This window comes from Cylas formicarius, unplaced genomic scaffold, assembly GCF_029955315.1.
Source record: "Cylas formicarius isolate icCylForm1 unplaced genomic scaffold, icCylForm1.1 PGA_scaffold_2__14_contigs__length_35257938, whole genome shotgun sequence".
Lineage (NCBI taxonomy): Eukaryota > Metazoa > Arthropoda > Insecta > Coleoptera > Brentidae > Cylas > Cylas formicarius.
The window spans coordinates 11,667,132-11,690,203 of NW_026844319.1; the positions used below are offsets into that span (position 1 = coordinate 11,667,132).

The 23,072-nt window shown below is 32.3% G+C and overlaps 4 protein-coding genes across 8 annotated transcripts in view; 2 read left to right on the forward strand and 2 right to left on the reverse strand.

The window, feature by feature from the left end:
• The window catches only part of LOC132698751 (dynein axonemal heavy chain 6), a 39,923-nt gene extending 38,088 nt beyond the window's left edge, over nucleotides 1–1,835 (forward strand). The window contains exons 42-46 of the mRNA XM_060664981.1: nucleotides 571–741; nucleotides 795–1,067; nucleotides 1,126–1,329; nucleotides 1,378–1,495; nucleotides 1,586–1,835. Coding sequence (XP_060520964.1) covers nucleotides 571–741; nucleotides 795–1,067; nucleotides 1,126–1,329; nucleotides 1,378–1,495; nucleotides 1,586–1,815 — 996 coding nt within the window. The 3' untranslated portion in view covers nucleotides 1,816–1,835. The remainder of the gene's footprint in view (nucleotides 1–570; nucleotides 742–794; nucleotides 1,068–1,125; nucleotides 1,330–1,377; nucleotides 1,496–1,585) is intronic.
• LOC132698748 (WASH complex subunit 5) lies at nucleotides 1,815–9,423 on the reverse strand. Its single transcript, XM_060664976.1, has 12 exons — nucleotides 9,168–9,423; nucleotides 9,015–9,117; nucleotides 8,770–8,961; nucleotides 6,739–6,950; nucleotides 5,270–6,687; nucleotides 4,534–4,754; nucleotides 4,256–4,482; nucleotides 3,907–4,079; nucleotides 3,572–3,848; nucleotides 2,363–2,568; nucleotides 2,156–2,306; nucleotides 1,815–2,104 (listed from the first exon to the last, which is right to left on the reverse strand). Exons 1-12 carry the CDS (start codon nucleotides 9,287–9,289, stop codon nucleotides 1,948–1,950), a joined length of 3,459 nt encoding a protein of 1,152 aa, XP_060520959.1. The 5' UTR covers nucleotides 9,290–9,423; the 3' UTR covers nucleotides 1,815–1,947.
• A 445-nt stretch (nucleotides 9,424–9,868) lies between these two features.
• Nucleotides 9,869–21,619, forward strand: LOC132698389 (uncharacterized). 4 transcript variants are annotated; one of them, XM_060664412.1, is made up of 13 exons: nucleotides 9,869–10,057; nucleotides 10,118–10,282; nucleotides 10,740–10,922; nucleotides 10,989–11,165; nucleotides 11,227–11,355; nucleotides 11,416–11,581; nucleotides 11,636–11,898; nucleotides 12,020–12,197; nucleotides 14,047–14,200; nucleotides 14,256–14,384; nucleotides 14,434–14,599; nucleotides 14,652–14,673; nucleotides 20,859–20,978. In XM_060664412.1, exons 1-12 carry the CDS (start codon nucleotides 9,990–9,992, stop codon nucleotides 14,671–14,673), a joined length of 1,800 nt encoding a protein of 599 aa, XP_060520395.1. In that variant the 5' UTR covers nucleotides 9,869–9,989; the 3' UTR covers nucleotides 20,859–20,978. The 4 variants fall into 4 exon arrangements, with proteins under 4 accessions (XP_060520395.1, XP_060520394.1, XP_060520396.1 ...); XM_060664411.1 differs by lacking the exon at nucleotides 14,652–14,673 and having other exon boundaries at nucleotides 20,859–21,619; XM_060664413.1 differs by lacking the exon at nucleotides 14,652–14,673 and having other exon boundaries at nucleotides 14,434–14,522; nucleotides 20,859–20,973.
• Nucleotides 14,610–17,599, reverse strand: LOC132698390 (phospholipase A2-like). 2 transcript variants are annotated; one of them, XM_060664415.1, is made up of 4 exons: nucleotides 15,316–17,599; nucleotides 15,074–15,233; nucleotides 14,795–14,980; nucleotides 14,610–14,741 (listed from the first exon to the last, which is right to left on the reverse strand). In XM_060664415.1, the coding sequence occupies exons 1-4, from the start codon at nucleotides 15,476–15,478 to the stop codon at nucleotides 14,663–14,665; spliced, it is 588 nt and encodes a 195-aa protein (XP_060520398.1). In that variant the 5' UTR covers nucleotides 15,479–17,599; the 3' UTR covers nucleotides 14,610–14,662. The 2 variants fall into 2 exon arrangements, with proteins under 2 accessions (XP_060520398.1, XP_060520399.1); XM_060664416.1 differs by having other exon boundaries at nucleotides 14,795–14,953; nucleotides 15,316–17,594.
• Nucleotides 21,620–23,072: the final 1,453 nt, after the last annotated feature.

Below are 23,072 nucleotides of genomic sequence, written 5' to 3' on the forward strand. Positions count from 1 at the left end.
AAACTATTTATGTTGGCAGCTGAGTCCTATTTGGTTGAAATTCAACATATATTCCAAACAGTACTTGTACCATGAACAAACTTTCAAACGCACGGTTATAGTTTATTCATTTAAATGTTTTTAAATTTTACTTGCGATTACAATATTTTGCCCAAAACTAGCGGCAAAAAGGGTCAGTGGCATGAATCTTTGTAACTATTTTTCCTGAATACTAGATTGCAGCGATTATGGTTGTTATTCACTCTGAGATTCACTCAATAAATTCTATATTTCATATTTACGGGATACAAAAGCTTTTATGATTTGTTATTAAACTTCAGGGTATATTTAAATAAAGAACAGATTATAGGTGTTTGTACAATGGATTTTGGCTTTTTGAATTCTAAGAAACTTTTTGGCGCCGAATCAATAAACGCCTCAACTGAAATCTTTCATTAAAATTTAAAAAAAAAACAAGATGAAAGAAAAATACTGTTTTAGATTCTTTTTGGCGCCGAATCAATAAACGCCTCAACTGAAATATTTCATTAAAATTAAAAAAAAAAAGACGAAAGAAAAATACTGTTTTAGATTCAAGAAACGCAGACAATTGTTAGGACCATTATGGAATGTCAACCGAGATCTGAAATCGGTGCGGAAGGCAAGTCAAGAGATCAAATAGTGTATGAATTGGCAGATAGAGTAATTAAAACAATTCAGCCAAAAATTTTAACGGATGACGTCAATATTTACATGTTTAAAGTGAAAACTGCACAGCTGCGCTAATAATTATTATTAACGCAAAGCTGTTGTAGATCGATGACAAAGGTCGCCTACCATCTTTAACGACGGTACTGATGCAGGAAATCGATAGGTATAACAATCTATTGCAATTGATACATTCTTCCATGGATCAACTCAAAAAAGCTATCAAGGGGTTAATAGTCATGTCCGAAAGTCTTGAAGATGTGTTTAAGGCTTTTATGAACAATCAGGTCCCTGAAATGTGGTCATCTAGAGCATACAATTCGCTGAAGAGCCTTGGAAGTTGGATAAGGGACTTGATTCTCAGACTGGATTTCATAGGGGTGAACAACATTCATCTTCAAAACTTCGGATTAATTAATATGGCTTCTAAATTTTCAGACCTGGGTGAGATCGGGTCATCCGACATCATACTGGATATCCGGATTCTATTTTCCCCAAGGATTTTTGACCGGAACTCTTCAGACGCACGCCCGCAAATACAAACTGCCTATCGATGAGCTCCGGTTCGAATTCATCGTGAAACCGGTCAATTTAAAACAGGAGGACATTAAATTGGCCCACGATCTTCAAGGCGGCAAAGAGGTTATAATCAAAATGGATCGGGGAGGATCATAAAGTTTTATTTTTTAGAATTTGGATTTGTATAAACCTTTAGAATCGCCCACTAATGGTGTGCTTATTCATGGGTTGTACATGGATGCCGGACGTTGGGATATGGCGGATATGAAACTGGTGGATCCGAAACCAGGTAGTACAATTCTTCAACATAGAAAAAATGCTACACTGATGGACAAAACTTTTGCTTACCTCAATATCTAACACTTAACTTCTATTGTAGGGGAAATAAATCCCTCATTTCCAACGATACACCTGCTGCCTACAACTGAAACGCTTGATAACGACCCTAGATACGTCTGTCCTCTCTATAAGACATCTATTAGAGCTGGAGTTCTATCCACTACAGGTCATAGCACGAATTTCGTCGTCGCTGTTTTGTTGTCCTCTGATCAACCCCAAAGTTACTGGATACTTAAAGGAACTGCCATGTTGACACAAATCACAGACTAACAATTAGGATTATTATAAAACTTTTATAATAAACATTTAATATAAGAATAGATATATAACTGGATATCACATTTTTCATTCCATATTCCGAATAAACATTTTCAGTCTGCTCGACCAAAATATCTTGTATTGCTATAGGTTGCCAGAAAATAACGATTGTTGAAGATGTAGTATTTCTTGCGGCAAGAACTCTCTGTAAAACTTCCGAGAGTTTTCTGAGTAGTCGGTATAACATTCTAAAAAGTTTAACATTATCACCACCTCTGGCAGCAGTTCGACATTTTTATTCCTAAAGAAATAAACATTAAAAAAATATATTATTACAGTTTTAAATGCTGACCCATTGAATTTGATAAACTGTAGGACATAGTCGCACATTAATTTGATAAATTGTTTGTTTATATCAGCGTGAAACTGTTTTAATATTGTGTGCACCCCTATCGAAACTGACACACCGTCTAACTGGTCCACGTTACGCTTGCTTAAGTTACCTGCACAAAAATAAATTAAAATCAATATTTGTAACTATAACACTCAAAATAGATACCAAAATTTTGTGGCAGGAACATTTTTTGGATGTGAGCCACTACAAAAATGAACATGGAATAAGAGTAATCGATGTTATTTCTGCATGTGACGTAGACTTTGTTAAAAGGCTCGTTTAAGCCGGCGTAGTCGAAAAGTTCCGAGAGTTTGTGCAAAAAGTTTTCGCCGGGCGATGATTTGTCAGTTGTCATGTCATGCAGCAATGATCTAAAATTAAATTACTTAATCAAATCAGCAATTACATCTAAGAGTGTACCTACTTACATAAAAATATGTTTTCAGAGAAAAAACTAACAAGGATGCATTTTTATTAACAAAATAATCATTTTTTGTGACGGTGCTTTTTTTTTAGGGATTTGTTTTCTTGTTGGCAGTAAAGATTCACTTTATGATGGTAACATTTTTGCTAATGGTATGCATATTATATATTAAACATAATAATTTATGATCATAAAATATAAAATTATTTAAATATACAAATAATATAAAAATATATAGGTTATTTCACTAGCAATGGAGGATATATGTTAGCTGATGATACTATGACATTAAGGTTAAGAAATGCACGGCCTTGAAATTTAAGTTGAATTAATTTTTTATAGAATATATATTGCTAGGTACAACCTACTAAGTGGTAGATAATCAATCTAGTTTACACAAAAAATATACTATTCCGTTGACCTCTAAATCTGTCAATAAAAGCAAAAGCAATGTTTAAAAATCGTGTGTCATATTAAAATAAATTGTACACACTTTGCGACGTTCAATGGTTAAGATGTTATTTTGTTAAGTGATTTATATAATTAATGGCAGTTTTTTGACAATTGTTGGCAAAATTGACTAAAATTCAACTAAAAAAACTGAGCAAAGTGGCCTTTTCCCAAACCAGCAGCTGAGAATATTGGCTTCTTTAAGTTGTTGAATTTTATGTTTGTGGAAAAAAATCATTGCATGAATTAAAAATAGTATTTAATTTTTTAATATATTTGTAATTTTTATTAGCAACAACTTTTTCCGAAATTATTTATTATTAAAAATATTAATATATTAAATTTAGTGGGCAGTTTATCAAAGTTTTATGGATATTAAACATGTCAAGTAAAAATGCCTTAATAGATATCATTTGCTGGCATTATTCATTCCGCAGTATCTCCAGTTGTATGAAATTGTTAATGAAACACCATGCAAATTTTGGAATAGTAAAACTCACTTATTGAGGGAATTCATGGAGGCTTCCAAATTTTTGGCATTAAATTTACAAGACTTATTCAAATGAAATGCTATCAAATTCCTTAAAAGCTGAAGCTGACCCACAGCTAAAATTTTTTCCAAAAACTCGCCCCAAATTTTAGTAGTACGATTAATGTAGTTTTGATAAGTTCTTTGTGGATTTTGCAGCTCCTCTGGGTTTTGTTTTAAATCATTTTGAATGGTAGCCATAACATTATACCATGCACTAGTTTTAGCGTTTTTATTCTCTAATTGCCCTGAAAGTAGAATTTTCTAATGCAAATTCACTATAAGCTAGACAAAATTGCATTCTACCTATAATTTTCTGTAGTGACGTGATGATCATGAAAGAATAAAGTCTGTCCAGACCTACAAGACCTGCTACCTCAATAGCAGAGGCGATGAGGGCAATAGTTTCCTTGTTAAATATTGGTTTATGTGTTTTTATATCATACCATGTGCATGTTTGCGGCAAATATACTGAACACCTGAAAAAATTATGAATATTGAATATCACATTTATATCTCTTTGCACACTTTCCATCTCTCAAAAATAATCTTTTTTTGGAAATTTTTTAACACAAACAGCTACGAAAACAATTATTAAAGCATTAAAAATACTGGGATAAAGTGTTATCAGTATGTTTTTTTTAGTCAATGTTACCTGGGATCAGTTAATCGCGTCACTTCTCTAGCCAATCTTCCGATGAAGTTCTCGCTACCTTCTGTGGGTGGATAAATCGGTATTGGTACATATCTGCTTTGATACACACTTTGCCAAGCATGTACTTTGTTTCTAAGGAAACCATTACACTCCTGCTCGACATTGTAGTTGATCAAGCGCGTTACTTCTTCTTGCCATATCTTTAAACCGTTTATGTTAATATAATCCTACAAAATAATATATCAATGACTGGCATTAATATATCGACAAATTATTACTTGAATGTATTCAAACGATCTTTTATAACCAGCCATAATACGACCTAACGACTTTAGCTTTATCTCCAATTCATCTGGTTTCGATTTTTGGCAGAATGTTAGTTCATTGTGGATCGCGAGTGAAATATATTGAACTAGTTCCTTACGAATCCCGTCTTCAAGCAACTTTTTGGGATCCAAGTGAACTACTCCTACTAAAGAACTCTTCATCATCCGCATACCTGAAGATTAAATGACACTTTATAAAGAAATAAAGCTTTTATAGAAGACTAAATTTGATAACCATATTTTGATATTCCATTTACACATCAAAAAGAAAAAAATGTGTGGATTTCAATTCAATATTGAACTCTCTTAAAGATTGAACAACATTATGAAAAACCGCAAAACAATTTTCATAAACTTCGTAAATTGTTACAGAATAAATAATACTACCAATTTGATTAATTTTATTTTTCCTTAAATTTATGGCAAACTAAACAATAATATAGGGTCATTAATCGTTCATTTTTAATCTGTATTTCGAAATCAACTTTTCAGAATGACTACAAATGTTCATCACCTGTATTAAATACTTCGTTAGATACAGGGTCGTTATAAATGAATAAACAGATTGACGATATTTTTGAATGCCAATTTGTAGGTAATCAATCCCACAACATTAGCCAACAAGTCACCGTATCCAAATAGTTAACATACAATCAATTCTCAAGAATTAAAATATAAAAACGCGTACCTTGACTAAAAATTGCAACCGAATGAGTGAGTTCAGCAAGCTCAAATCTCTCGTCCAGTTGAGCATAATCCTTAAGCTTATCTTTGTCTATTCTTGTAGGCAATTCTTTAATAACCGACGTCTGTATTGTAATAATTCTGGCGAGCTTCTCAAACATGGTGTTTGGAATTATTTGAAGCACTTTTCTAACATAGATCTCAAGCTCATGGCTGTAGTATTCAGAAACTGATATTAAATCTTCACTGCGAGACTGATTGATCCTTAAAAGTGGAAGTTCTAATGCACTGGCTAGTTTTAGAAATACAGCTCGCAGCTTGATTACCAAAGTCGGTTCTTTTTTAATGCCATTTTGCATAATGAAAGTATAATAATCTATAAGTTCCCAAGCATAGCTGACATCACCAATCACTTGTAAATTAATTAGTACATCTTCTTTTATGTTCATAGTTCGAATCATCTGGTGTAAATCATTGCGGGTCTCAGACAAAAATTGAACTATCTGCATGTTTGTATCAAGTTGATGTAATTGCTGAACTTCTTCCAACGCCTGAATCAGCTGAGCCAGAATTCTGGAGGAGCTAATCTCATCTTTATTTAATAACGTCACATCCTCTGCAATTTTGGCAAAATATTTTTGAAGATCTTTATTTTCTGGTACACGCGTTAACGGCTTAGTGCCACTAAACACTTCAGATAACTCGGTTAGACTTTTGTGACTTTCAATTTTCAAAAGTTCCCATTTACTTTCCTTTTCAGAAAATAAGGATTTAAATAGTTCCCTGGTAACCAATTCAAACTGAGCTGTGTTTAACAGTAGTTTGAATAAATATGATTGTTCAATGTTAGACTCAGCTATTATAACATCACGCAACTGTTTTATCCTTTTGTTTTTATCTGTGCTTCCTGGTTTGATCACTGTGTGGAGTATTAACCACCTAAGAGTCACATTACATTCCCTTAAAACATTAACAATTTTGTCGATATCTTTCAGTAAGGATTCTTTGGTCACATTTCCCTCTTTTAACATATTATTCGTAGTTTTCAACAATTCGATAACATTATTACCATAGGTAGTTGCGTGGGCTTTAATATTAATCTGCTCTAGAGTGTTATTCAATGCCAATTTGGCAGCTTTAAATGAATCCCATGTTTCAGCTAGGTTTACTATGAAACCCATGTATATTGAGATAATAAAATTGTCGGGAAAGTATTTGTCAACTATTTCACGCATAACGGCTGTATGAGAGTGTAAGATATTTGCTGAAAAGAACAAACACACATAAAGCATAGAAGCTTGGTTAGCTAAGGCAGTGCTTCTATGCCTCGGTAAGGGATACACTGATATTTGGCCATAAATGTCATCAGATCTTAGTCTTCCAATAACCATATCCACAAATGTTTTATTTATGTCTATGCGTCTGCAAATATGTGTTATTAAAATATGAAAACAGCAAGAGAAGGAACCATACTTAAAATATTCTTCTGGATAATTTAAGGGCTTTTTTGGGTTAGTAAAACCAGTATCTCTGAGCAACTTGCATACCTCATCAATGCAACTTTGAGTGTCACTTCTTTGTGGAGTATATCGATAATATGAAACCAGTAGCCTTTCCCTAACTGAGCCTTCAACATATGCATCAACCATTAAGAGCATTAGTCCGTACAAATACAAAGCTTCACACTAAAAACATATTATCTCAGATACCTAATGATTATAAAGAATTTCACAGAGAGGTTAACCACTGCTTCAATACTATGTAACCTTGGAAATCACTGTGGAAATCTCAAAGTTACGGAATCACTTTGGAATTGTGTTAAATAATGAAAATGAAATTATGCGTCTCTGCAACGCTGAGTGGTGATAATTCAATTACAATTAATATCATTGCAGCATGTAAATGTAACAATATGTAGGAGTTATTTGACCGTAAGCACCAAACAGGAAGTCATGAATAATAAATATATGCTTTGAGTGTTCAGAATTCAGATAAACAATCTTAATGAATTTGAATCCTTTTCATCTGTTATAACTATATACCGGCTGGCCAATTAAGATGAGCATTCGGCCTTATTTGGAAAAATAATTGTAGTAAAGACTTGCAGTAAAGAAAGTGACTTAAGAGAGACAGCCCCTTTCAATAACTCCAAGTTTGACAAAATCAGTTTAATCATTGTAAATTTGTTAGAGAAAAAACTATTCGATATCTTTAATACAACTTCATTTCTCAAAAAACGGGATTTAAAGTTCAAGAATGCGATTACGACCCCTGACGGCCATTAGTCATAAGTTTGTTCACCCCGAGTTTCAATACAGAATCAAGTGCACTTCTTAATTGGCCACCGATTAGTTTGGTATTTTGGGGTGTTTAATTTTTCCGAACATTTCTAAAAATTATGGATGGTTTTTAAATGTGTAGTGCATCCCAAATTCATCATAACGAGAAAGAGAATGAAACATCCACCAGAACATCCTTTTTTTCTAATTTCTTTTCTTCTTCAATTAATAGTCTTTCGATAGATTGGCGCGCTTCCAGGTTTGCTGTTGTCGAATCTAGAACCTTCTCGCTAACATTTTTCTTTTAGAAAGGTGTTAGCGAACGGTTATTATAGTCAAGAGTGGATCCTTTTTGTCAAAATTTGATTTTAAGAGTAATTCATGAAATTATATTGTCTTTTTTTTTGGCAAATAAAGGATATATTATTACAATTATTAATTAAGAATACACACTCCTAACTTTTGCATATAGGACTTTTTAGAAGAAATTTATGTTTTTTTGAAAAGGAATTTTTTTTTATTTGCACTTTCTGCTTTTTTTTCTAGTTAGTTATTGACAAATCTTTTTTTTTGTAATTTACCGGTATTGCTAAAGTCTTAAAAATAAAAAACAACTTAGAGTGAACTAACCAGATATTGAGTTTTGATTTTATTTAATTTGAGATTATTTGAGTGTTAATTTAATTTTTTCCATTTTCAATTGAACCTAAACTTCAAGAGGATTGGCGTTAATTAATTTGAAATAATAATTTTAAAAATTTTATACAAAGTCCATTAAAATTTTTGTTATCATGCCAAAAACGAAAAACATATGAATATAACCGCAATTGTTTTGCACATCTAAAAACCATTTACAAATGCAAAATTTGGAAAAAGCTTTAAAAAACTTAAAATTTTACTTTCCATCATACCTGGTTAATCTGTTAACCTAAATAATAATTTAATGCATAATTTATTTAAGATACCAATATTTTTTAACATTTTTTAATTTTTCCGAAATAATATTGGAATAAATTTTTTAATTACTTACCATGGGATAATAACGAAAGTTCCTCCTTCCTCCCTCCTATTTTCCCATTGAAGTTTAATTTGAGTCTTGGTAGCTATCGAATGGCGATAACTAATTAAAATTATTTACCTGCGCAATGTGAAATCAGGCAAAATCTCAATAATACAATATTCTACGAAATTGGAGACAGTGGTTAACCCTTCAAATCTAACTAACCAAAAGTTGTTTTCCTTCAGAATCAAGAAAAACAGACTCCAACGATTGATGAATATAAATTCCTTCCTCCAATTCTTCAATATAATGATTCAAATCAAGTATGTAAGTATGTATGCTCTCAAATACTAAGTAAAACCTACTTATTATTTCAATGTGGTTGTCCCGAAATTGTTCATCTAACTCACGTAAAGTCTACAAAAATTTACAGTTCTCAAGAATTCATTAATTAGAAGAATTACCAAAACCTCGTTATCTTCAATTTTCTGTTCCTGAATTTCCGAAGTTCTGAAATAATCAAAATCCTGAATAATTTCTCCATATTTCTGTAACTCTTGTTTACTTTCAAGCCTATAAATGATACAATTACCGAATTAATACTTTTTATACATTACATGCACCTGTAAACCTCTGGAATGTAATCTTTGAGCCTAAGTAACTCAGCTATTATAGCATTGCCCCTTGCAACTAAAAGCAATATATTTTGACCGCAGTTGTTATTTTCTGCTAAAAAATCCGGCATTATACTTTATTCTTCAATTTAAAATATTAATTGTTTTTTCTTTTACTGCTATTGGCCAATGTTAATTGTTTTTTTTTTTTTAATTACGCTTTATTTGGTCACTGCTGCTAAGGAAATTCGTGTTAATTGGTTAACTTTTCATTAATGTTTTTATTCTTTTCATTAAAACGATCCATCATTTTCATTACTGATGCAGTTGGCAATAAATGGCCGAATGATCCTTGTGCAATCATCACAGAAATAAAGAAGAAGTAGAGTAGGGCCAGTCGATTCGGTTCATTTCACTACAACCAGTTCTGCTTATAGAGATCTGTGAAATACATATCCGCCAGCACCGTCAAAATCGTCAAATTGTGCCAATCAAATTACCGATCGCTTCACTTGAAAATAAACGTTTTGTCGCTCATATGCAAACGGCTTGGTCTATACAACAGTCCTAATTTATTGCCTATTGTAAAACTATATTTAAAACCAATTTCTATTATAGACAATCCTATATATATTTGTTTCTGCCCTTTTTTATTACGTATTATTCATATCTGTGCTATGGCTTACCTTACAGCACCGTTATGAATTTATACTGTGGCCCTACTTTATTCCTAACAAGTTTTTAAATTTAAAATTGTAACCTAAAAAGTGAACAATTTTCTGATTCTGTTGATGTACCATTTTCAAGGTGGTTTAAATAGTGAGGTATAATATGGGTCCGAGCAAAAATAAGAAAATTAAAAAACTAAACTACGATACAAAACAGTTACCAAACGAAAGGTATTAAAACGAAAGCATATTAAAATTTGCGTCTTCAAGTATTTATTAACTTTGATTTAGTGATATCCATCCCAAACAGACAAAAAATGAAAGAAAGGTCCAACCGGCGAAACATTTGGGAGAAGTTATGTTACTAAATTTTAAATCGGTATCTAAAGTGTTAGGAGGTAAAAAATTTTATGAGAATGAATTTGATGCATTCAATAAATACTATACGGCAGTTAGGTAAGTGGTTTTGATTGTTGATCCTACATACGTGATAGTATTGTGAGCAAAACAAACAACCCAATATTGCACAAGATATTTTTCTTACTTGTTTTCTGTCAGTGATCATCATTGAGCACATGCATGTGTGTGACAAAATGTCTTTTGGGTGCAAATGTAAAAGTATAAAAATATCAATTCAAATACCAAAGCTTCAGAGAACAGATATTTTGAAGGGTTCAACCAAATAAAAACTATGCCGCAAAATTAATCGACATTTACAACAGTGTTTCGTTAACCTAGCATAATTTAATATCACTTTCAAAATTCTATTCCGATAAGCACTTGACCAGTGCTAAAATTGGTTTTACTACCACATTTATCCTAGTGTATCATGTAAAATGTTTATATGCAGGTTGAATTGTAGGTACATGAAACTACCATGAATAAAATAATTTTTCTAAATATTTGTTTTAAGTTCTGGCAGCACACTCTGCTCTAATGTTACAGTGGTTGATGATCTTGATTTTGTCGCTCCTTGTGAGTTATACAAAATGGTTAAAACAAGCAATTTGCAGCATAAGTCTCAGAATCTCAAAGCTAAACCACTGAAAAAGGTTAACACGAAAATTTTATATGCAAGTAATAGTGTCAAGTTAAGGTAAAAAATTGAAGTTTGGAACCAATTGTTCCAAATTTTATTTCATTTGTTCGATTCTAATTTCAGAGATAATCCAGAGAAAGGTAGACATTTAGTTGCATCTGTTCCTATACAACGATATGAGACTATTATTAATGAGCCAGCTACAGTGCTCCAAGTTAATCCTAGCTGCAGTTGTGTGAGAAATCAACATTTGCAATACAGATGTCATTATTGCGCCAATTTGTGTTCAGATTGTTTCATGTATGTATTTATATAATTTTTATTTTGAAGTTACTAGACACTGATTGTTGATTTCTTTTAGATGTAGTGATTGTAAAATAACTCTGTTCTGTTCAGAAGACTGCAAAAGCAAAGCATACTATGAATTCCACCAATATGAATGTGATGGATTTCAGAGACATTATTGGCCCATGAAGGAAACAGACTATAGGTATCTTCATGCTAAAAGTGTTGTAAAATTTTCCACCCTTTAATTCTGTATTATTTCTAGCTATATGGCTTTTAGAATGATGTTGTATGGAATTCATGTAAATTTTGATACAGACATTTCTAACTCTAGATGTTATGGAAATAGAGACAATAACTATGCTTTCATTTACCAGTTAAAGTCGAACTTCAATTCATTACCTGTCGAAAAAGTTTATGAAATTTTGGAAGTCAGTCTACCTCCTAATAAATCTATCTGTGTTTTGAATATTTTATTATTTCAGTTATCCTCCCGAACACTGCTCTATTTAATTTATCGGACCCGCCTATTTAGTAGGATTGAGGCAGAAAGTCACAAGACATATCACAAATACATTGGTGGACTGTTAGTGAAACATTATTGCCAAGCGCAGCTTAATACCATACTACTGAGATTTCCTAATGTAAATGTTGGTTTTTGTTTCAATGTGGTTGGCGCCACTGGAAAAGCCATATGCCCTACAGTGGCATTACTAAATCACTCTTGTTCACCAAACGCGGCAGTAATGTGAGTTTAATTTTGTGTATCGCCATCCATTTTCTGGCAAAATGTTGCATATTGGTTTGTTTAGTAAATTTTATATCTTCCATTGTCAAAAAGTTTGTAGAAAAATTAAAGTCTTTTTTAGTCCTTATGGTAATAGAATTATAATTAAAGCCATGAGACCAATTACAACAGGCGAAGAAATAACAATTTGTTATCAAGAATTAAGTGCTTTTTCTAAGCTTCAACATCGAGACATGGTTACAAGAGAATTATTTGGATTTACCTGCCATTGTTCGTTGTGCATTCATGAAAGAGCTTGGGTGAGTAGATTGTCAGAAATTTTTTATTTAAAACGTATTCACAATCAAAAGTATCATTTTTGCTCCTTTGTAAATAAATATTGCATACACGCTTTTTGAAGTTTCAAAAATGTTACATTAATATGAAATGTACTTGTATGACACAAATTTCATAATTTATGGTTGACTCCAAGCCATGGCAAATGTTTTATGCAGCATGTCTTGATAATACACAAGCATTGACTTTCTTTGACAAGTATAACCTATTTTTTTTAACTAGAGACTTTAGAACTTCAATACGCAATTAAAATTGGAATATAGTAATAATATTATACACTCAAGTAGTTAAATCAATCACCTAAGCAGTGTTTTACATATAGGATTATACATTGTAAGTTTACTCACTAAACGAACATTAACTTAACTAACGTAGCGATCAAAAATGGAAAAAAAAACTTTTATTAATATGTGAATATATAAAAGTACTAATGTTTGGAAAGACCTAAAAAATTATTCTATACTAGTAGAAACGAAGAAAAATGAAATTAACTGAGGTTTAAATTAAGACTGACGCTATAATATATTTTTTTATATAGTCAATACCATAACTTCAAATTTATAACAAAGATATAATTGAGCATTATACAAACAATGTTAAGAGTACATTATAAAATGTAAAGTGCTTTCTGAAATTGATATTTTAAGCATAATAAGTGTTAAATTAAGTCAAAAGGTGCTGATGGTTTAAATATATCCATGATACAACTTTGCTGCCCGTTTATTTTGAAATAATTATCTTTTGTATTGAGTGGAGAAAAGTTCTCATAATACCCTTGTCAAAAACTAATGAGTATCAAGAATTTAAAGATTTAAGGGCAGTTAGTGCCCTTCGTTGTCTTTCAAAAATTTTGGAGAAACTTGTTCATAACCAGCTGTTACAACATGTGGAGAAAAATCAGATTCTTCGCGAAAATCAGTCTCCTCAGCACTGGCGAGTTGGCAGTTGTTTGTATTGTATTTGAAAAGTTAAGACGTTTAGGATATATGTTCATGTGAAGTTTTCTTTTTAAAATGCACCTAACTAATTGTGGCGTAATTCAGCCCCCTGTTATTAGCCCAAGGTACTTGAACATTGTAGTGCTCAATGTTATGGGAATGAAATACCGATATATTACTAAAGCTCTAAAGCTGTTGGCAAGCAATATGCGAAGATTTGGAAAACCTTTAATCAATCTCACTAAAGCATTCCCTCATTCTAATCCCAAATAAATGTTGTAGCTATTCTTGTTTCAATGTTTAGTATATGTCTATCTGATAATTATGTTGCTCTCTATAAATGTTATTAGAATGTGTTGTATCTTGCGTTAATTCATGTTCATTAACAGATGTAACTTGCCATTTGTTATTCTTGTAATGTATTTAATAAATTATTATTAAGAGAAATATTTGGCGTACTTGTCACATCCTCTTCTAATCATTGCCAAATATTGAAATTCGCAACCTTTTAACCATCCCACACTTTTTCATTTTTTTAGTAAACATAGTGATATACATATTTATAACATCAATAGTGTTTCTTATCAGTCCTTCCTCAGCAGAGCTTTCGCCAGCCTACAATATAACTCTAATATTCTATATTATCTTGTATTATATTTGTAATTTTATTTGGGTAATTTAAAATTTATCTCCTATACACTCATGCTGCAGTAGAACCAAAGTGGTATGGTCTTTCTATGATGTAGGATGAGTTCTTTTTTACATTACTTGGTTATTTTTTACTGATTTGTGTAAGTGCTGTCTATAGGCCTTGGAAGTAATTAATAAATTCTCAGTCAAGTTCTTATTACTAAATAATGCAGTCATATTACAGATCAACAACCCATATCTCTGCGAAGTCTGCAAAGCTGCGACTGCCAGAAAAGAAATATTAGAGTCGAAAATTTTGGGTTACTGCACCAAGTGCGATTCTTATTTTGAATTTCCTTTCAACGTAGAGGGGCAGGCAAACATTTCGAAGCGTATATGTAAAACTCGCATAACATGTTTATTCATTCATATATTTTAATTCTTTGGTTTCAGTTAGAAAAAGATATAAAGAAGAGCAACTCCACTACATATTAGAGTGCTATAAATTTCTCTATCCAAGCGACTCATTCATGTTTTTGGATATTTGGAAATTGCTGTTTGAAAAATATACACGTTGGCATGGTACTAATTGTTTATGTTATATATTTGTAAACTAGACCTTGTGTTTCAGAAAATCCAATAATGGTCATAAAATACGGTTTTTTGATGTTCAATCTTATGGAGAAATACATACCCAGACTCTACAAACCATTTATGGAGGTAAAGCTTAATTTTATCACCGAAGTTATTAACAGGCCGGACTTTATTGCGATAAAGAAAGTAAGCGGACCTGAATTGTAAGTTAAATATATTTGATATCAACATAAATAATTCGTTTTTAAACTGCAGCGGATTGGAATTCAAAAATTAGGTACGTCATACCATTGGTACACCTTATTTTTAGTCGGATCATGTTGGTAGTCAATACATTTTCGAGATCTAAAAATTATCGTGTCTGCTTAGGAGGTAAAAAAAATTGTCACAATACTTACGGAAAGAATGTGTATTTGTTGCATCCGATGATTGGGTAATCATATCTGTAGCACTTAGTTCCTAAAATAGTGAAGTAAAGGTGTCCCACTTTGGTTGCCGTTCTAGTTTTAATTGTTTTTAGACATTTGTAGAAGTCTGTATCGCAATCGCAGTGTAAGCTGTAAATTTTTGTTTCAAGTAGCATGCTGAGAATAGAGTATTTCAAATTAAAACTTATTGGTCTCATGCGGTCAATGTACCGGTTGCTTTTTGTATTGTTTATTACCGTATTTTCTTACCGTGTGTAAAAGCTCGGGTTAGTTAAGTTGTGTTTGCTTTCATGGGCAGGGATAATGTCAGAACACATGTCGTGAGTCCGACAGCATTTGTCAGTGTCCCTTTCTGTACCAAGATCATTGACATTTTCTGATATATTTCCAGGTCCACACCATTTAGTACCTGATAAGATTAAAATTTGTCATTGACTAAGCCGGAAAATTCTCACAACTCTTTTATTTCCTTATTAGCATTTTGACCCCACCTGGAAATATAAATATCCAATTGGGGAGTCTGGCTTCCTCTGACCTGATGTATTCCTCAATTTCATTGAAATCGACGACGGCATCGTTATCCCATACAATTTTATATGCATGTGCGCGTAAGGTGAAATACCACACTGCAACTAGTATCTGGATCAAATTCATGATAATTGTGTATGCAATATATGGACAATTATAGTTGGTTACGATAGTTTGATTAGGAGCTTTTTATATATACGTAAATATTCGAAAATAGGAGAATCAAGTTTTGCATATCACTTAGTTAAATATACTATCTTTATCGTGTAATTTGAAATGCAAATGGATGGTAAAAATCTCAGTTTTGTTAAACTTTTTGAAAATATGTTTTGGTGAACGCCTACGTTTAATAGATAAGCGCGCATTGTTTTTATTTATTTGATTTCGACATTCTCTTTGACATTCGAAAACAAAATATAAAAGGTACCGACTTCCCTAAGGAATAGTAAAAAAACAATATTTAATTTCGTTTTGGACAGCGATATTGCAAAACAGCAGAGTAAAACGTAAATCTGTACCGTATTTCCAATGTACCTTGATAACGTTTTGATACATTTTTGTTTTTAAAGATATCAGAGTAAATAAAAAAATATACGATGTAGATTTAGCAGCCAAGTTTTTTCCTATATGACATAAGTCAAAACACTAACAGTTTTCTGAGATATCAGCCTATTTAAGTTTTTTTTTAACTAATTGTACTACCTGTATATTTTATCGGTATTTAATAGAACATGTTATTCTGATTATATAACACACTTCATATTTTGCTCCATTAGTCTTCGAGATATTTTCAAAAATAGGACAAAAATAGTTGATTGCACCATTCTAACACATTTTTCTTTTTTTTTATTTAATATTAGTTCCGGATTGTTTCTTAACTGATTGATTGGCCCTGTAATTGCACCTGATGTTTCAAAAGAAGTCTAGTAAAGTCAAGTCTATGTCTTGTCTATTAGAGCTGTTTCTTGTAGTGAAGGAGCTTTCATTGCTCGATATATGTATATATTTTTTAAATTATTATTTTCGTTATATCCAATTTAAAGATTTCAAACAAAACTGGGTTTTACGGAGTTTACGTAATGTGTATCTAGGGCAAAATTCGTAAATACACCCCAGTGTTCAAAAGTTGCACTACTCGTCGTCAGATGTTCGCCCAGTTGTGGTCGTTCATACATTTAATTACGTCCATTGATATAGTTCATAAAGCAGAAGGACTTTCTGTAGCTAGGGTCAGAGGAATGAACAGGGTGACGCGGAATATTTCTTTAAGCTCATTGAAAAATTAAAAAAAATTAAAAAATTAAAAATTTTATTTACGCATTTAGCATTTACATTATCTTTACGATATAGTTTACCCTAAGAAAAATAGTAACACCAACACTTACAAATAACACTTACAGTTGCTAAACTACCAAGTTTTGATTAAAAACAATCTTCTTTATTTTGCAATTAAAACTACTGAGAGAGTCAGAAAATAAATCAATATGCTCGTTATTTGTGAGTAAAATATTTGTCAGCTTGCACATTCGATTCATAGGCGAGTTAATGCCATAGTTGGTCCTATGAAAATCAATATTAAAAAGAGCCTTATTTCTTGCATTAATAGGAGAAATATGAAACCAACAGATGCCAGAAGATCTGGTGAATCCATCAAGTTATTAAGGATTTTGTATAATATAGCGATGTCAAAAAATATGTGCCGACTCTCCAAAGATGTCAGATTCAAAAGCTTCATAATCTCCTCCTAGTTTATATCCTCAAATGACATTCCCAATTTAAAACCTATCCCTCTAAGGAACTTACGCTTCACACGCTCTATTCTTTCCTTGTGAATTGCATAGTATGGTTGCCAGACACAGTTAGCATACTCTAAAATTGAACGACAAACGCACAATACGTAAAGATGTTGTGAAAACCCTTTAAAGTCCGAAAAACAAACCCAAGCAATCAAATAGCTCTGTTAAATAAATAAAATCAATGTGATATGTAAATGTGAGCTCCGAATCAAGCCAAACTCCAAGATCTTTAACTAGGTTCTGTCTCTCGAGCGATCCAGAGTTCAAATGATCGGTGAAAGTTACTGGATTTTTGGATCTGCTAAAGCTTACAATTTTGCACTTGTTTGTATTAAGAGTTAAATTGTTCTGTCTGCACCACAAAGAAAACCTATCAAGGTCCTCCTGTAATCGATCACAGTCTGCTATAACTTTAAAAAGCTTTAAATCGTCCGCAAATGCAAGAAATTGGCAAAAGCGAAAAATATTTTTTAGGTCATTAATGAAAAGGAAAAAAGGAATGTGGAAAGATGTCCCCCTTCTGGGACACCAGACGTCACAATAGACTCTAACGAAATGTAATTTTTAACTTTAACTGATTGATTCCGGCTAGTTATATTACTGCTAAACCAATTTAGAAAGTCTCCAAAGATTCCCATCCCTGAGAGCTTCCCTACCAGAATGCCATGGTCAACCCTGTCGAAGGCCTTGGAGAAGTCAGTATATATAGCATCTACTTGATACCCATTCTCAAAGGCCCTCAACAGCGAACGTTCATAACTCAGGAGGTTCGAAACAGTTGACCTTCCCTTGACAAAACCATGCTGATCGGTTATAATAACGTTTTTAAAATGAGGGGTGACATAATCGGCAACTATACCCTCAAAACTGCAGAATATTTCCGTACAGCCAGAATATCATCCCAGTCCATTTCACATTCACAACGAAAACAACCACGTCACCTCTCTCCCGTGAATTCTTGTTCAAAGCACTTTAACTTGCAGTCGGACGAGTATTATTACATTACTAAATCAAAAAGTGGACTGGCTTGAATGTATGACGTGTGATGGTGCCCGAAAAGTGCAACTGAGTATGTGGGGCATTTTTCACCCCTACTCGAGGCGTATTACATACCCCAAAGGAAAATACGCGCATTTCAACTTTTCCGATTATTTATTTTTTTGTAGGAATTAAAAAAAGTTTTATTTTACGTTAGTATTTTTTCTAGAATCCTTAAATTCATTAAAATCTTAGTGTATTGAATTTCGACAAATACCTGTCTTTTGGTAGGCTCTGAAAAACAGGACAAATCGGGTGGTCTATTGGTCCATGTTTTATTTTCTTCACTGAAATAACGTTTATTCTGATATACTTTTTTGATATTTAACACCGTGGTTTCTTCTTCTTCAAATTTCTTTCTGTTTTATTTGGAGTAAAGTCTAATATACTGGCGAAGCGTATCGGTTACCGTGATATTCTGTTACTATATTTGAAGCATATCGGTTCTTTCACTGACTAAACATTTTAGTTTAACAGCACTCATCGAAATTATATGAAAATTTCCTATTTTTGCTGTTATCTCGAAAACAAGTGAAATAAAATATGATATAATTATATATTATAAATATAATTGTAATCAGAGTAACGTGTTGTTTGGAATAGCGATAATATATATAGGGTGTAACAATTACAAATATATCATTTCTGTTTTCTATTTAATTGGATATCTTTAAAAACAAAAAATCTAGATAAGATAGATAAGTTGGAAACACACATTTACGTTTTACTCTGCTCGTTTGCAATATCGCTCTCCAAAACAAAAAATGTTTTTTTACTATTTTTTTGGAAAGTCGGGCAGCACCCACATAAATTGGAAATTGGTCAGGTAATATTTAGTGTTGAGATCGTGATTTTTTTTAGAATAGACATCTACTATACAGGGTAACTTATTTTAAATCTTATATATGCAAGTGAAGAAACATGTGTTGAAAATCTTATGTCTGAACCAAAAATGAGTCCTAGGTTTCTACACGAATCGGTTATCTTTAATGCAGTATAATTCAAGTGTACTTTAAACATAGGGTCATAATATCTCTATTATGTGCTTTGGAAACCTTTGAAATAATCCCTAATTTTTCATTTATCATATTCACGACTTTGTTCACTTTACTGGCAGGAAACAAATAATTAATTTCTCCACTGTATTAATGAAAGGAGTAGTAATTCAAAAAACCAGAGGTGTATATGAATACATAGTGGCCTAAAGTGTCAAATGCTTTAGTGTTATCGGGTAACACAACAGCAAATTAAAAACTTTTGCTATGCTATGCTTTGACATTTACGGAATCCAAACTGGTCAGGGCATATAATTTTATTAATCGGCATTATTTCGGAGAGCTGATGGACTACTTTCAAGAGCTTTTAAACGTATTGGAAGTATGCTGATAAATCTATAGTGTGAAAGTTGAAAGTGAAATCATTTGCGTAGCCAGTGTCAGTTGAAGAATTGATACAGAGAGCATACCTCTGTGTCTTAAAGTAATTCTTTTTGTACTTTAAAATTAAAGAATTTTTCATTTCTTTAACACTTATTTGTTGTTCTACGCCGCGCCAGTCTCGCCAGTCGTCAGGGTCAACTCAGGTTAATTGAACGTTAAGAGCAGACCAAGTAAAAAAATTAAACGGCGATATCTGGAAAACCATAAATATTCAAAATTTATAACCGAATACAAAGTAGCCTCAATTTTTAATTTCAAATAATATAGGATTATAAAAGCAGATGGTTTCTATTTGAAAAAAAGATTGAAAAACCTCAATAAACGAAGTGGATTGACGTACTAGTTACAGACACCTTCAGGGTGCAGTGGGAGGATATCACTTGTCTGTCATACGGCAAGTTGTTGATTCAATGGTGATTTTAGTGATATGTTTTATGATTTATAAATTTCTGTTAGATACCCAAATTAATTGACTTCTTCAAAAATCAATTTTTGTTGATTTAAATTACCGTTTCAATTTGTCGAATTCCTTTGAGTGTAAACCATAATTCTACTGCTCTTTACCCCTAGGCTGTCAACCACTTCTGGTATGGGGGTGATTCCGTGAAACTAACCGAAACTTACTGTTACCTTTTTACTTGGAATTTCTAAGATTTTAAAACTGGACTTTTGATTTTTTTTTATGCATATTATTCATCGATTGTAATGTAAAAATAAAAGCCTGAAAAGATTTTACTACAATTTCAAAGCATCAAGAACCAGAAACAAATTTCAAATTTTCCGTTAAAGGGTTCTGGTCATTTATCCACGGTACTGATGTAAAATAAATTTGAGTTGTAAAATGATATAAACTCCTTGCGCTATTCACTTTTTACTAGACGTTTGATATATCCCAAGGTAGATGGCGCTCGAGTCATATAAATTCAAATTTAAAAATTCGTTACATTTTAAATACAAAAGTTATTCAACCCGAATTCAGTGTTACTTTAAAACATTAACCAATAAAGTGACTTTTTTTAGTTTGATTAGAGAAATAAGAATCTATATCCGAAAATGGATGTGAAATCAAATACAGGGTGGCCAATATAGAAAGGAAAAACGCAGCTTTTTTTTTAGTATTGAAGCTGCTAAATGTTGCTTTTCAATTATTTATGAAGTTAATTCATATACTTAGCTGCACTGTCATCGAGATGCAGTCGTGTTTTATAAAAATGTTTAATTTATTTGTTTTAGCGACTATTTAAATTTATTCACTAAGGAGGTGCTCAATTTAAAAAGGGATGTGGACTTTTACGTGCCAAGCTACTTTGCGGACAGCTACTTGTCGAATTTTATCATTAGATTGACCTCTCTACAAGAGAATCTTCGAATAGACGAATAGAATATGTTGTAAGACTGTTTCTTGTTTTTTTTTTAATTTTTTGAATTTCACCTGCGTGGACATATGTAAGTATTAAACAATGTGATAAAGAAAACCAAAAGCAGTCGTGCCTTTTGGAATCAGTATTACTATAATGTAGAAAGATTTTCTATTTTTTTTTAATGTTATTGTCTTAGTGTACTTGTTATTCGCGTTATACCTAGCAGTGTTACACTAGAAATTGATAAGTATGAAATACTTGTCCTCAAAGTAGGTAAATGCCATTTAAAGATGCCATAGAGTTCCTAGACTAACTAAATTGTATGTTTTGTTTCCTTTTTAGAATAGCTTTTCTGTTAATTTAATTATGTTGGAACCAAAGAATGTTAAGTTAAGTTACCATTTTATTTGTACGAAAAGTATTCTGTGTTTGTTTTGTAATTTCGTTCGTTTCGTTTGTTTTGTTATTTCGTTCTGTATTGTTTATATTTTCTTTCGTTTTTATTTTCATGCTCCAAATACTGCGCTCATTTAGTTGTGAATTTAAAAATAATTTTGATCGTTAGGCCACGTTTCGACTTCTAAGTTAATCTACTTAATACCAAGTTTTAAGTTATTTATTTTCCTTATATAATACGAGTTATTGTTTGTTTATTAAATATTGTTTATTATAAAACAGTTTTATTATAAATCACCGCCTTACTATGTGACCCCAACGCCCGCAACATTCATTCTACACTAAATTCCTAAATTTAGATGGTCTCTCCCCTTTATAGAAATTATGCGGGAGTTCTAGAAATTTAACTCTCATAATCATGATGGTCAACCGAGAACGCTTAGGTTACAGTTATTGTTATATTACATATATCACATCCATTTTGGCACTGCCGATATTTTTATTGGTAATAAGATTTGAAATAAAAAAATATAGGGTGCTAATGAAAAACGAGCAGAATTTTAAGAGCATTCTCGCCCTTTTTCAATTTCTTTTTTTCAGTTGCATGCACTTCCATATTATATTCGTTATTCCGATAAATTTCTTTGATAAAACTAAACAGATTCACAAATATCGTTATTCACCAATTTTTCACTAACCAAAAGGGGGGGGGGGCACTTATACAATAATAATCGAAAAATGGCTTTTTGACATTACAGACTATACCGAAAACATCCTGGCTGAATATCAAGCTGGATTTAGGACATATATATATATACAAGTCAACAGTAGACCAACTCTTGACACTACGACAGTTCTTAGAAAAAGGATGGGAGTACATAACCAACCTCCTCATAGACTTCCGACAGAAATATGACAACATTGAGAGAAGCGAAATCTAGAGTTTTCAATACCAAAAAGTTCATCCAGATGACCAAGATTTGTATGGAGAGAGGTGTGCCTAGTGTATGAGTAAACGACAGTTAATCCAGCAGTTTGGGAATATACAGGGACAAGGTGAATCCGTCTCATCATTACATTTCAATCTACTCCTAGAAAAAGCTGTGAGAGCAATAGGAATAAAAACCGAACTACTAACCTGGAAATGTCCCAAATTATTGCTAGCTATAAAAGATAGTTTTAGAAATATTGAAGGAGCAACACACAAAGTAGGACCAAAGATCAACGAAGAACAGGCGAAATACATGTGCTAAACAGAATGGGAAGAAGAGATAGAATAGAACAAAACGTAAAAATCAATACTTTCAACTTGCGGCACTTCCTGCCAAATAACCAAACTTGCCGAATAACCACGACCACGACATCGCTGCACATACGCACAAAACGCCAAAAGTCAAAAACATCAAGAGCATCCAAGATTAAAATATATATAACAATTATCAAGCCCACAATAACAGATGGATGCGAAACGTGGAGAATGACTAAAGGAAAAAAACTCAGAGGTTTTGAATGAAAAATTCTCAGAAGAATCTTTAGCTCCCACTTTCATCCGATCTAAAATAATTAACGCAAGACCTCGAACGATTAAGATGTGCAGGACATGTAGAAAGGCTCCACATGGAAGACGTGTGAGGAGCTCCCAATGGGGAAAAGGCCACTCGGACGTCCTAGAATGTGTTGGGGAGACAAC

Coding starts and splice junctions, on each gene's coding strand:
- LOC132698748 (XM_060664976.1), bottom strand. CDS start 9,289: ATGCCGGATTTTTTAGCAGAAAATAACAACTGCGGTCAAAATATATTG. Junction 4,483..4,533: donor GATCGTTTGAATACATTCAA/GTAATAATTTGT, acceptor ATTATTTTGTAG/GATTATATTAACATAAACGG. Junction 2,307..2,362: donor GTTCCTGCCACAAAATTTTG/GTATCTATTTTG, acceptor ATTTTTGTGCAG/GTAACTTAAGCAAGCGTAAC.
- LOC132698389 (XM_060664411.1), top strand. CDS start 9,990: ATGGGTCCGAGCAAAAATAAGAAAATTAAAAAACTAAACTACGATACA. Junction 11,899..12,019: donor TCACCAAACGCGGCAGTAAT/GTGAGTTTAATT, acceptor AGTCTTTTTTAG/TCCTTATGGTAATAGAATTA. Junction 14,600..20,858: donor AAAGTAAGCGGACCTGAATT/GTAAGTTAAATA, acceptor TATTTGTTTTAG/CGACTATTTAAATTTATTCA.
- LOC132698390 (XM_060664415.1), bottom strand. CDS start 15,478: ATGAATTTGATCCAGATACTAGTTGCAGTGTGGTATTTCACCTTACGC. Junction 15,234..15,315: donor TTGGATATTTATATTTCCAG/GTGGGGTCAAAA, acceptor TAATCTTATCAG/GTACTAAATGGTGTGGACCT. Junction 14,742..14,794: donor AACAAATACACATTCTTTCC/GTAAGTATTGTG, acceptor GATAATTTTTAG/ATCTCGAAAATGTATTGACT.